General features: G+C 35.2%; 1 protein-coding gene across 5 annotated transcripts in view; it reads right to left on the reverse strand.

The window, feature by feature from the left end:
- USP47 (ubiquitin specific peptidase 47) overlaps positions 1–13,047 on the reverse strand; it is a 54,016-nt gene that overhangs the window by 13,832 nt on the left and 27,137 nt on the right. For 4 of the 5 annotated variants that reach the window (XM_085224071.1, XM_085224074.1, XM_010710956.4 and 1 more), the window contains 9 exons: positions 9,890–9,985; positions 9,647–9,799; positions 7,609–7,776; positions 6,205–6,336; positions 4,980–5,056; positions 4,612–4,667; positions 1,964–2,076; positions 1,054–1,158; positions 42–249 (listed from right to left, as the gene is read on the reverse strand). In XM_085224071.1, coding sequence (XP_085080197.1) covers positions 42–249; positions 1,054–1,158; positions 1,964–2,076; positions 4,612–4,667; positions 4,980–5,056; positions 6,205–6,336; positions 7,609–7,776; positions 9,647–9,799; positions 9,890–9,985 — 1,108 coding nt within the window. The remainder of the gene's footprint in view (positions 1–41; positions 250–1,053; positions 1,159–1,963; positions 2,077–4,611; positions 4,668–4,979; positions 5,057–6,204; positions 6,337–7,608; positions 7,777–9,646; positions 9,800–9,889; positions 9,986–13,047) is intronic. The other variant, XM_085224072.1, reaches the window with a different exon arrangement.

Here is a 13,047-nt window from a genome sequence, read left to right on the forward strand (position 1 = left end):
GTTTTCCCCTATCTTTGTCTATTTGTAATTATGTGACTTACCACCAGGCTTATAGCACTGGAAAATTTGGTCAGGTCTTCTTGTTTCTAACAGTAAGTCAAACATGTACGTTGATTTGACACCTCCAAGTAATAAACCCATTGGTGTATCTTCTTCTCCTTCGTAAGATCGTTCCAAGTAATCATGGAACTCATCGTATTTGACAAGACGACAGCAATCTAAAGGGACGGCCTCTTCTAAATCCATCAGCTAAACAAACAAACAAGACACCATTTAATAATGGCTTTTTTTGGGTTTAGCTCTTGTAAACTAGAAATCTCAGTGCGCACACATTCAATCATTTAATCTACTGTGTTTAAAAAAAAAAACAAATAACAACAGGTACTTTCACAGTATGTGTTATACATAAATGATAAGTATAGCCACAGAAGCCTGCATCACAATCCAGAAAAAAGGGGAATTTGAGATGTTAGTATATGAAAACATATATCAGATACCAAATAGCATCTTAGAGGTCTGATGAAGTTATGTGCATTAATCCTCCAAAAGAAATGTTAAATTATTCCAAATCCATATGGCCTTGCATGTAGTCCATTAGACAAAGACGCATATGTCAAGAACTAAAGAGTAAGTAAGCAAAAATACCCCTCCTTAGCTCTTTGTAAAAACATATGCTTTGGTGCCTACTGATATTCTGTATTAGCTATGAAGGATGTTTGATTGCAAAATTCTTACTGAAATATCAATATAAATGACCAAATTCTTTCAACCTACGGAGGCTATAGCGAGTCTACCAGAAGTTCCCACTGTGATTTTAGAATAAGGGTCATACTGCCTTTTAAAAGGGCAGGCTGTATCACTCCCAACAGACATCATCTGACAACTAACAACAGACGAGTCAGTCAATACTTCCAACTAGAACTCCACTTCAAAAAGGAAAAATGAACCAACAAACAAACAAAACAGCGAACACTACCACAGCACTAGAAATTTAAACATCACAGTGGAAAAATTACATCTAATAATTTTAATATTCTAATATGCATAGCATACCTTGTAAGCTATTCCCACAGCCTCCTTTAGTGTTCTATCCTTATGAACTTCTAATTTGTTCTCCATCATTATCTGTTTTGTTGGATGCATACAGAACAATTTAATCTGTGAAGTAAAATAAAGAAGAAATTAACACAACAGTAGTTTAAATTATTGTACATATAGATTAATTTACAAACTTATTTTCAAACTATCTAAAAACGTATCCTCAGCTCTAATTCAGCTGTAGGAAAGCTTCCCTTCAGCTGGTTATACAGCTACAGCCAGAAAACACAAATTGCACAGTATATAGCACTGTGTGACAGAATACAAAGTAGAAATTAAAGCTTTCCCTCCAAAACAAAACCAACATGCGCATAGAAAGAACAAATGTGAAATTCCTTTTTGATGTATGCACGTTTCACAGATGCAGGAAACCTTCCAATAAAGCTAGTTGATTCTTAAGAAGACTGAGTAACAGACATGCTTGTAAATCACAAATATCATTTTGTAGTTATCTAATTTGTTGTCAGAAAAAAATTCCTCCTTTCTGCTAAATTATTTGTTTAAATCAGCCTACGAAACATCAATCCACAACTCGAAGGGTCACAACATTAGAAGATTTCATAGCATGAAGCAGTCAATACATGGCATTTCATGTTTTTTGGAACACATTTTGCTGAAATCAAGAGATTCTGAGCTGGAGTTTTTGTTAAACACTAGCTCATATTCACATGGAAAATATGAAGTAAACAAGAACCTCTAGTTATTATTTCTAACGGGTCCCTCCACTGTGTACAAGTGTCCAATAGACATACAATTCAGATGTACATTTATTACAAGAATATTTGCAATGTAATAACAAATTACAATTAATAGCAGAAACAATACATGAAAAATTACTGCTATATTATTCAGTAGAAATTCTAACCTTGCAAGTGTTGCGCTCAATTTCCCGTTGCCTCTTTTCTTGCTCTTCCAATTCTCTCTCTTTCTGTACCAATTGCTTAATATGGTCAGGATACTCGTGTGACTCAAGAAACTCTATCAGAAAAGAACACAAACAACAGAACAATCTGTCCTGTTCTCCTTTTCAAGATTTAAATGGAACTGAAATAAACTGTTTCCCTTGGCAAACTATGAGGACTGCTCCGAAAGTAATGCCTCCTATTTTATTAGATTGGCCCACCATGGCATAGGCAGATGTTGGTGGTATGACTGTAGAGACTGATTCCTCCCACCAATATTCCCTTGAATTTTGTTGCCATGTGACACATGACAGCAGAGGTGCAGTCTGACAGAATGGCATTTGATATAGAAACAGGGATGAACAAAAGTGTTTCACTGAATTCATACATGCAGAAAAAAATGGCACCACTGACACTTACTGAGACTTGCTGAAGGTCTGTGTTGAAAAGGTGTTTTGTAGTTGAGAATTTATCAAATAGTGCTATTGTGTTTTATGTGTTGTAGTTTCCATTACTTATGGAACCTATAATACATCAGCAATACCAGACCATGTTATTAGTACAGGAAAATTAATATTCCTGTACCGGTAGGGAAGTTTTGCCATTGTAAATAAATACAATAAGACTGACGATGCTCACAAGAGTGCTTTCATAATAAAGCTAAAATCTGTTCTAGAAATAAATGACCTGATGAAAGTTAAAGTATCATCCTTACTGTGATAAAATATAGCCCTTAGTACAGTGTACTTCATGATATTTTGTCACGTAAAGTAGAATACACAATATTTCATCTTAAAAACACAGCCCTCACAATCCTGCAAGACATCACCAGAAGGAACTTGGCAAACAGCTTCTCAAAGCTAAAAAAATGGTTTTAAGAAATCTGAAATAACAGATTCAGTTTCTCCATGTTAAGCAATTGTCCATCAGAGAAGATAATGGAAAATCTTTTCCAAAGAGAGCTCTTGGCCCAAAGATTTTCTTCAGGAGTGTTAAGTTCTATTTAATTTTTTACCTTCACACAACCCGTAATCAATTCTTATTTCAATTATTTAAATACTGAAACAACTGTACCATTTTTCTTCAGACTTGCTAATTTATCTATCAACAAATGGAAAATTGTTTTAAGAGTATCCTCCTTGTGCTACATTCAGTTCAAAATGAAGAAGATCAAAGTATCTGCTTCAGGTACCATTACTTCAAAAGCAGATTTATTTTTACAAGCACACTGTCCCATATATCATGAATTCTCAGAAATAAATGGAAGCCAACAATATTGTTTTTATGGGATACTTGAGTATTTTTTCTCCAAAGAAAATGCCACTCTTATGGTGAAAACAGTAGAAGTACTCTGATGAAATAGATTTCTGCAGAAAATGTAGTTTGCATTTATTATGCTGGCATGAGATGAAAATTTGTTTCAAGACACATAAAAATACAGTGACATAGAAGTAATTGCAACTTATTGATTTTATTAAAAAGAATTCTTAAAATTGAAGTTTAATCTTTGATTTTTAGTTTGTGTTAAAAAAAAGTTCATTTTAATTATCTCTGCACTGCTAATTTCTATCCTTATTCTTTCTAATGATCATCCTCAGATTCTCAATATTTTGTCAAAAAAGTTAAAGGAAACTGGTAACTAGTTCATATTTCTTATCCAGAACTTACAGCACTAAAATACGAGCAACAAAATGTTTTTTTTCCCAAGGATCTTTTACTCCCTTCTCCTCTGGACACATAACTTTTTAGGTATGTCCTATCACCTGCACATCAAATGCTGGAATTCAACAACCAGCTCAAAAGCTAAGCTCTATTCTACCAAATCATGATTTTCTACTGCACCATTTCTATGAGGTCAAACAGATTTTAACTGAGAAACATAATTATTTTAAAGAAAAGAAAATATATTTTTATAACCTCCACAAAAGAAATGAATTCTGAAAGTGTATAGTTGTTAGTAACATGAACGATCTAACACCCTCTCTGAATGAAGTCTCCAAGGAGATATTCTAGTTTTGAATCCAAACAGAATATTCATTTTTCACTGAGAAACATTTCAAAGAATAATCAACCTGTCAGCTACTATATGGTGCTGGGCATCTTCTAAACCTTGGTGAGCTAAATCAGACGTAAGGAACAAAAAAGAACATGAGATCTCAGATCTGTGTCTTGCTCTCTAACTCACAGTATCTTGCCTGCTAAGAAGCTAAAAGCAAAGGCTGATTATAACATGTAAAACTTAGCTGTCAGGAAGTTCATGACTCATTTTTAACTGAAGAAAATATTTTTTGTTCCGCTACCGCACATGGCACTAGCAGAGCACCTCAGTTCATTCAGTCATCCAGCGTATCAGGCATTCAGATCCATAATATAAAAAAAAAAATTGTGATAGCCACATAATGATAATAAATTACAATTAACAGAGTAATGAAGAACTGTAAAAGGGTCCCCTATATGAAAGCTACTTCAGCTTACCTTAAAAAAAAAAATAAATAAATAAATCAACACCACCATCCTCCTTCCTCCCAGAATTAGGGCTCTCATTCACATATAAATGTTTCCCTACTCCAAAATAGGATCTTATTAGTTTAGAAACTCAAAATATACTTACTTGCATTCCTCGCTGGATCCTTCAGTCTATATATTAGCATATATGCATTTGTGGAGCTGGTGGAGAAAGAGAATATTTACCTGAATTTATCAGATAGGAGGACATTGTTCATTTCAAGAGTTGGTTTATTTCCCCATTACTATCGTAGAAGTTACACTGCACTTATCTTAGTAGCACTCAAACCAAAGAAAGATTTTCAAAAGTCAACATTATGCTATTCCAAATGAACGTAAGCAGCAGTCATGATAGCTTTTAACATAACTTGGAGTATAAACTCTTATTTTCAAGCTAACCTGTTAAGCATGAGTCTTCAGCCATTCCTTTGCTACATCAACCACCAGAAAGTAACGTAGTGCTGCAGGACTTACCTAGCAAAAGCACTGGAATAATAGCCTCTGCTTCCAGAAGACCCACCATATGTTTTCTTAATATCTTCCTGAGTTATCTAACAGAAAAATCAGTGTAATGATTATTTGAGAAACTTGTGATAATTGATATGCATTCATTCTCATTACGAAAGATGGCATTACATATTAACACAATATTAATTATTGGTATTTAAAAAATGTTCCAGATCTGCTTTTTTATGGAGTGGAACAAAAATCTGTTCCAATGTGATTAGCCTATTCATTTTACAATGAATTTCACAGATCTACAAATACACTTCTCTAAGCAAGGAAATATTCTCAGCATATATAGGAAGGCCAAACTCTAAATCCAGCAGTCTGTATGTGGATAAAGGCTTCTGTTTAAATCATCTCTTGCTCAGCATCAAGATCTTACTGGCATGGCACGAGAACTGACCATAAAGTCTGCTATGCTGCTTTTTACAACCTTTGTCATAATAGAGAGAGAGAACTACTACACTTAAATTGTTATGGGAAGAACATGCTATATTCTCCTAATACAGAAAACAGAGGGTAACACAAGGAAACTGAAGGAAACAAATGTATCAAGTAGAGCTACAGACCAACTGCTCCAATCACATAGGCTGAATCACAACACATATGACTTCACATCTCCATCAGCTGAACCAGGTAGACTCAGCTGTGACACTCTCCAGACAACTAGTGTTGCAGGTTAGTTTTACTGCATAGTTTGAGCAAAAACAGATCATGCCTCAGACAACAGACTAAAACACAACCTGACTAGCAACTATCAAGAGTATAGAAGGGGCTACACTGAGAACTGGTGTCACAGTGTAATTGACAGCTAGTATACAATGGTCATACCCTACCTGATACACACTGCTGCCTGCAAGTGGAAAATGTGCTGTGACTTTGACTGTAATGCAAAAATGCAGGAGGGGTGAGGGGAGAATAGAAATGAAAAGGCTCCTGCTTCAAAGAGTTAGGGACTAAGTAACCAGCACCAACAGCATGTGGCAAACAAAACTGGAAGGGGAGGGAGGCAGCTAGAGAAAAACAAAAGTCCTGCTACTCTCCACCCTTCGATTCACCATAAAAATGATACACAAACAAACAAACTACAGAGTGCAACAGCTCTCTTAAACGCAGGTGAAAAATCACATGAAAAATAAAAATGCATTGATTCATTTATGTGTACCTAAGACAACAAAAATATTAGTTTTACCTTGCTAACATGTTGATCATTAAAGCTGTACCACTGGTCGTCACTAAAAGACTTTATACAGGCATAGTAATGGCCACCAGCAGCACTTCCAGAATGGACCATAACAGAAAAGAGTTCATACAGTGAAGAATTCTACAGAGAGAATAAAAAAGGTGTGGTAAAATACACTAAGAAAAGGTAAGCAAACTATTTAAAAAGTATTTTAAAACATTAACTCAAGTATATAAATAGTTGTATGTTACAGAATAGATCTGTGCAACAGGAATGCTTTACTGCAACAAATGTAGTTTCAACTCCAATATGCTAAATACTATACAGGAGTATATAATAAAAGAAATAAAGAGGAATTTCCCCTCTGGCTGCAGGAGAGAGTTGGAGGAAGGGGAAAAAAAGACTTCAGACATGGAAGTGTGGTTTTTGAGACAGCATTAATGCATAAAGTCATTAATGTAGCTCTTTTCAGAACAAACTCTGAATGTGAAAATAGACTAACAGAAATCTACAGCAATTTCCATACCTAGAAAGAAACAGCAGAGTAACGCGAGACATAAAATTAGCATTACTGACAATAATCCTCAGGCTGAAAAAATACATAGAGACTGAAAATATAAACTATGAGGGCCTCTGATTCATAAGGAATGAATCAGAGAAAAATTCACAATCTTTCTTGCTAAACTAAGATACTTTTTCAGCAAATGCTGCAAAAGCAGCATGCTTTTGACCACAGTCTTCAAAATAAAACACTGCTTATGTGAAGAAAATCTTCAATTTGAGCTTCTGTTACCAAAACAAGTTAACTAGAAACCCTCGGTCTGACAAGTAGCAAAGACCTCTACTCTCCTGTGCTCTCCAAATTAGTTGCATGCCTTCCTTTGCTGTGGTGTCAAACTTTTTGGAATTTGAATAAAAATTTTCTCCAAGAAACAATTATTTATATACATTATTATTTCCATTTGTGTTGGAAATTGTGTCCCATTCAGTCACTCTCTGCTCTCCCTGAGTGGGATGCTGGAAAGAATCCAAAGAATGAAACTAAGAAAACTTGTGGGTGGAGATGACTGTTTAGTAACTGAAGGAAAGAAGACAGAAGTGGCACAAAGGCAATCACTTGCTACCTCTCATCAGCAGATCAATGCCCAGTCAGCTTCTAAGTAACATTATTTTGTAAAGAACAAACTCCCAGCTTTAGCTGCCGAAGGTAACATCAGATATTAGATGGCATGGAATACCCCTCTAGTCAATTCAGGTCAACCTGGCACTCTATAAGAGCTGTTCAGTACCAGCTAAAACACTGGTGTGGTATCAACACTGTTTTAGTCACGAATCCAAAACTGAGCATCACATAGGCTCCTGCAAAACAAGTTAAATCCATACATACCAGATTCAGTACATTTCTAAACATACCTTTTCACTGCCAACTTTAGCAATTCTTTCTGCTGCACTGTTGCTTTCGAGGCAGATTCCTTCATCAACTCCATCATCATTAGAAAAATCATTGCTCATCTGGTCACTGTGACAACTGCCTTCATTTTCTGCTCCACTATCAGTGCAACTCTCAGTCTGAGGAGACTTCTTAAAAATAAACATTAATATTATACAACATCTGAAGTCATACAGAACAAGAAATCACGACATTTGTGAATTACAAATTAAAATCTGTAAAATAATGAAAAAACTGAATACTACAGGCATCTGCAAATCAATACAAAGATCTGATTTTTTTTCCTGTCAGAGTGTATTTAGTCTGCCTTTTAGATCAGTATTTTCATGTCTTGCATGAATCTGAATGGTAATTACTTGGCAAGCTTACATCAGTTACTAACCTATTCCATTTACAACGTTTATTCAAATACTTCTAAGTCTAGTAGCAGATGAGAAAATGCTGTTATAACATGCCCACATTAATTAGAAGTGACTGAACCAGAAGTATTTTCATTCACAGTCAAATGTTTCCCATCTCAACTCAATGGACAGAGTTCAGTAGAAGTCTTATTACTCTTCTAATAACTTACAAACGAGATGTCACCCACAATACAAATGCAGTTCATTAAGTACAAGTTGATCAAATACAGGAAATGCTTTTCCTGATTGTCTTTACTCTGGAAAATTCATCTGATTTTCTAACAGTTGATAAGTCTCCAGTTCTCCCAAATCAGTCATCCTCATCTGGTTCCCTGTTCACATTCTGAGAGGTATGGAATTGTTTACATGGTATAATTTATAAACTGCAGGGTTTTTTGTTAGTGGTGAGTTTTTTTTGTTTGTTTTTAAACAAAGACAAAATATTTTCATTTGCATAACAATATAGTAATTCTCTTATACGACAAACAGGAGTCCACTCCTGGGTAAATGATAGCATCTTTTTAGTGTCTATAAAGTGACAATGTCTTCACTGTCAGGCACATCCTTGGTGAACGTAATGGCACAAAACAAATTTTGGCCAAAACTAGAGGAAAACAGAAGTGATTTTTTTTCTCCCCAGAGGGAAGAAATTAATTCATGTTTTCTGGACTATCTGCCAGTATTCTGCCTCAAAACTTTATGTTAGCTCTTGTAAGCAAAACAGATTCACACTTACATAACATTTCACTCTGGATTTGTACAGGGTAAAGATGTATTTTTAAATCGCTCATTAAGACATCATAGAATATAAGAGTTGAAAGGGATGAACAAGGATCATTAAGTCCAACCCTTGGCTCCACACAGGACCACTCAAAACCCAGACATCTTAGAGCACTGCCCAAAAACTCCTTGAACTGTGGCAGCAAAGTGCCATGCCCACAGCCTTGGGTAGCCTGAAACAGAGCCTGATCAATTTCTGATCAAGAGCCTTTTCTAAACACCCAGACTGACCCTCCCCAATGCATCTCCATGCCATTCCCTTGGGTCTTATTGCTGTCACCAGAGAGCAGAGCTCAGAGCTGCCCCTCTACTCCCTGAGAGGAGTTTTAGGCCACCATGAGGCCTACCCCTCAGCCTCCACTTATCTGGGCTTCTCTGAGCAAACCAAAGAACCTCAATTAGCTCCTCATATGTCTTGTCCTCTGGATCCTCCATCATCTTTGTTAACTTCCTTTGGATGCTCCCTACTAGTTTTGTGATTTTTTTATGCTGTGGAACTCAAAAATGCACACAGTACTTGAGGTGAGACTGCAACAGCGTTGAGGAGAGCGGGATAATTTCCCCCACACAACTGGCTGGCAGTGCTGGGCCTAATAGGATAAACCAGAAACATGCTTTTTTATGGAAGCATGGAAACCTAACACGAATTAGAGAACATGCTGCCATTACAAAATCTGACAGATATGAAAAATTCCAATTAATACATTGCCATGGCTAAAGAAAATTTTATGTAGATGAAAACTAAAATGGCTTTAGTAAGTCAACCCTTGAAACTTCAAGAAAATTGAAGACTACTTTTCTCTAGAACAAAAATCTTTACCTCATCTTCAACATCAATGAAGATACTCATGTCTAACTCCTCAGGAAAAGTCATACGATCATTCAGTTTAATTCTGTGCATAGTGGTATAATCAAAGTCAAATCTCTTCAGTTGTAATGTCAAAAGATACGGAAAATGCAAGAACCGCAGGCCCTAAACAAAGCAAAGAGAAAATTATGCTACCATTGTTAAGACTAATCTTTAGCAAAAGTAATTTTCACAAATGATCTAGACAGTGCTTACCTTCCTTGCATCACATTTCTTCTTACATCGCTCACAAAAATACTGATTGGGGCCGTCAAGAATCTCTGGCTGAATGAAAGCATGCAATGCTTCCTCCTGATAATAAAAAAAGAGGTTACCTGATTTTTGAAGAGCTTTTACAATGTAGGTATAAAGAACTTTATCACAGAATTACAAACTCACAAATTACTTGTATCGCCAAAATCAGAAAATCTGAATAACAAATTCAGAAAACTGAATTAAGTGTCATTATGTGACTTAGAGGTTTCACTGTTTATCACATATATTGTGAGCTGTGCTTTATTATTAAAACTTCCCAAAACTTGATTATTTTTGAGCTATACAACTATCCATCTATTTTTCAATTGTTATATGATCAACATTGCTGTTCCTCAAGATTATTCACTTATATTTCTTCCAATTTTCTACAGTGTAATCTTTAAAGCAAAATCAGTTTTGACAATCAGGACATTTATTAACACAATTTCAAATATTCTTTTTAGTAGTAGTCTATACAAAAATCTAATGAAAAAAAATTCTACGTTGTGCAATCCACAATACCTCCTGTCTACCAGTTTTGTAACTGTTACCTTTGAAGAGGTAACCCTTAGGAAGTCTCAGAACTACTAAACATTTCTAACATTCCCAATACATACACTTCAAAAGATACAACAAGAGATGGAAGTCAGATTTGTATGAAAAAGGACCATTTCATCTTTCTTGTACTTCACTGAATCAAGAGAGCACAGGTTGGAAGGAACTTCTGGACTATCTCCAGTTAAAGTTTTAACTTTCAGCATAGTAAAATGTCATAACAAACAGTTCAAACTAATTTTTGTGTGCCTAAAGATAGGTATTTAGAATTCAGTTTTCTACACAGAAATGCATCATCATGTAGTTAGAAGATTGATATGAATGTACATTACTGCTTGCATTTATTTAATATCTGTGAACAGAAGCAGTAGAATCTTTATGAGAAGATGCATAATGACTTACAACTAAGCAAAGCTTATTAGAAAAAGCTACTAATTTCCACCTCAGATTTTTAGAGCTCATATAATTTTTCCACATCCAATACACGCAATAAAAGACCCTACCAACCTAGCTCAGGTTTCTAAGATATTAAACTAAAATAAATATCACATCATTCCATATTCTTATTTTCTTTCATAATTTTAGTTTGGCCATGACACCACATGCAAAGCAAGTTCACAGGAAAGTAGTTCTAACTCATCTCCGCTCAAAAAAAACCCAACAAAACAAAATCTACTGGCACTCATACTTAAGCCTTCAGTAGAAAAGTTACACAAGATAATGATCCCTAAAAACATTTACAACTGTATTTGCCATACCACCAGAATACTGTTATCAATGCTAGTTATCAAACCATTTTTGCCCAGATAAGTTATGGATGCCCCGTCCTTGGAGTTGTTCAAGGTCAGGTTGGACAGGGCCCCAGACAGCCTGGTCTAGAGTAGGAACCCTGCCCATAGCAGGGAAATTGGAATTGAGCGTCTTTAACACTGTTCCAAATCCAAGTCATTCCGTGATTCCATGAATTTCCACTGCTTTCTAGTAACAATTTCAGCACATCATCTAGATCCTCACTGAATCCACTCCTCTCAGCTATTTTTCATCTGCAAAACTTTTATGGCTTAGAGTAAAAAAAAAAAAAAAAAAAAACTCATTCTTAGGCTTAGTCTACTAATGCTGTCAAATTCAGGCATACAATTTTCTACAAAATCAATTGTGTTAATCGTTGCCCTTGTTTACCTACCTAAAATAAGAAGCTATATATTTTGTCTGCATCTCTATTCATGTCAAAGAGATCAGTTCTAGTTTTTTAAACCATGCAGATAGTTAACTGAAAAAGAACAATCTTGAGATAGGTACTGACAAGACTTCAGTGCCCAAATGAGGTTATAGCTGTGCTATTGTAGTATATGACACGAACTCGGGGAATAGAGAATCAGAAAAAAACTCAAAATGCAGACCTTAAAGACAAATGTTTTTAAAATCATTTCATTTAGGTAATAAAAATTTAACATCCTTCTAATAAGTTCTTATTTAAGTAGTAACATGTATTTACAGATGAATACAACATTTCAAGCAGATTCATTTTTTGATAGTACACAATGTCGAACAGTGGGATAATACACTTCATGTGGCATTTCTACAGATTAACCTTACTTTAAGCTTGTACATCCATTCTCTCTTATTAGAAAGTAATGGAAAATCACTTACCTCTAACTAGAGTTCTTTGAAGGTAGTATCCTCCTTAGATCCCCTATCTTGGGTTGTGTCGCCTGCTGCAAGTTCCCTCAGGAGCTGACTAGCAAGGTCTAAGAAGTTTTACATTCCCTTCTATAAGCCCTATTAGCGCATGTGTGAAGTTTTTGATTTCTCACTTATATCCTTTTACCTACACCTACTAAAATCACCATCACCTATGGATCAATGGAGGATACTACCTTCAGAGAATTCCATTTAGAAACAGGCGATTTTTCCCTTCTCCAAAAGCAAGTATCCTCCATATCTCCCCACTGCTGAAGACTACAAAACTAAAAATCACATCTGCTATAAGACAAGTGCAGGGAGGAGAATCAACTTAATATAATCAGAGTAGGAATTTTTTTAAAAAAAGCTCAAAAACTGAAGGATCAATACAAATTGCAACCATGTAACTCTGTAACAAGTCTTAAAACTATTTTTCTTGGAGTACAGAAAACCCAATAATGGCTGATTGAATACTACTGAAAGTAATCTGATATTTAAGTCCTTTTTTGTTCAAGCTTCCTGCATTTTTAAAAATGCACAAATGTGTTTTTTTGCCTTTTTTTTTTTTAAATAGCATCCTGCTGTAAACTTTTTCTACTGAGGAACTTAATTTCAATTGGAGACACATATACAACGTATTGCTAAATGCAGAATGCAATTATTGAGTAATGCTTTCATTGTTTTCCTTAATAGACCTGAAAAATTTCATCACCAAATAATAGAAATTAAAATAAAGAATCATGATTTATGGGATAATTCCAGAAATGTGTTAAAAGGTGAAAAATGATGCAATCTATATAAAACATCACTATCACTGGAACTGCAGCTCAAAACACAGCTTTAAAAAGCTGGATGTTTCTGAAAAGTTCAAAGTACTATAA

Source organism: Meleagris gallopavo, chromosome 5 (genome assembly GCF_905368555.1).
Source record: "Meleagris gallopavo chromosome 5, MGAL_WU_HG_1.1, whole genome shotgun sequence".
Taxonomy (NCBI): Eukaryota; Metazoa; Chordata; class Aves; order Galliformes; family Phasianidae; genus Meleagris; species Meleagris gallopavo.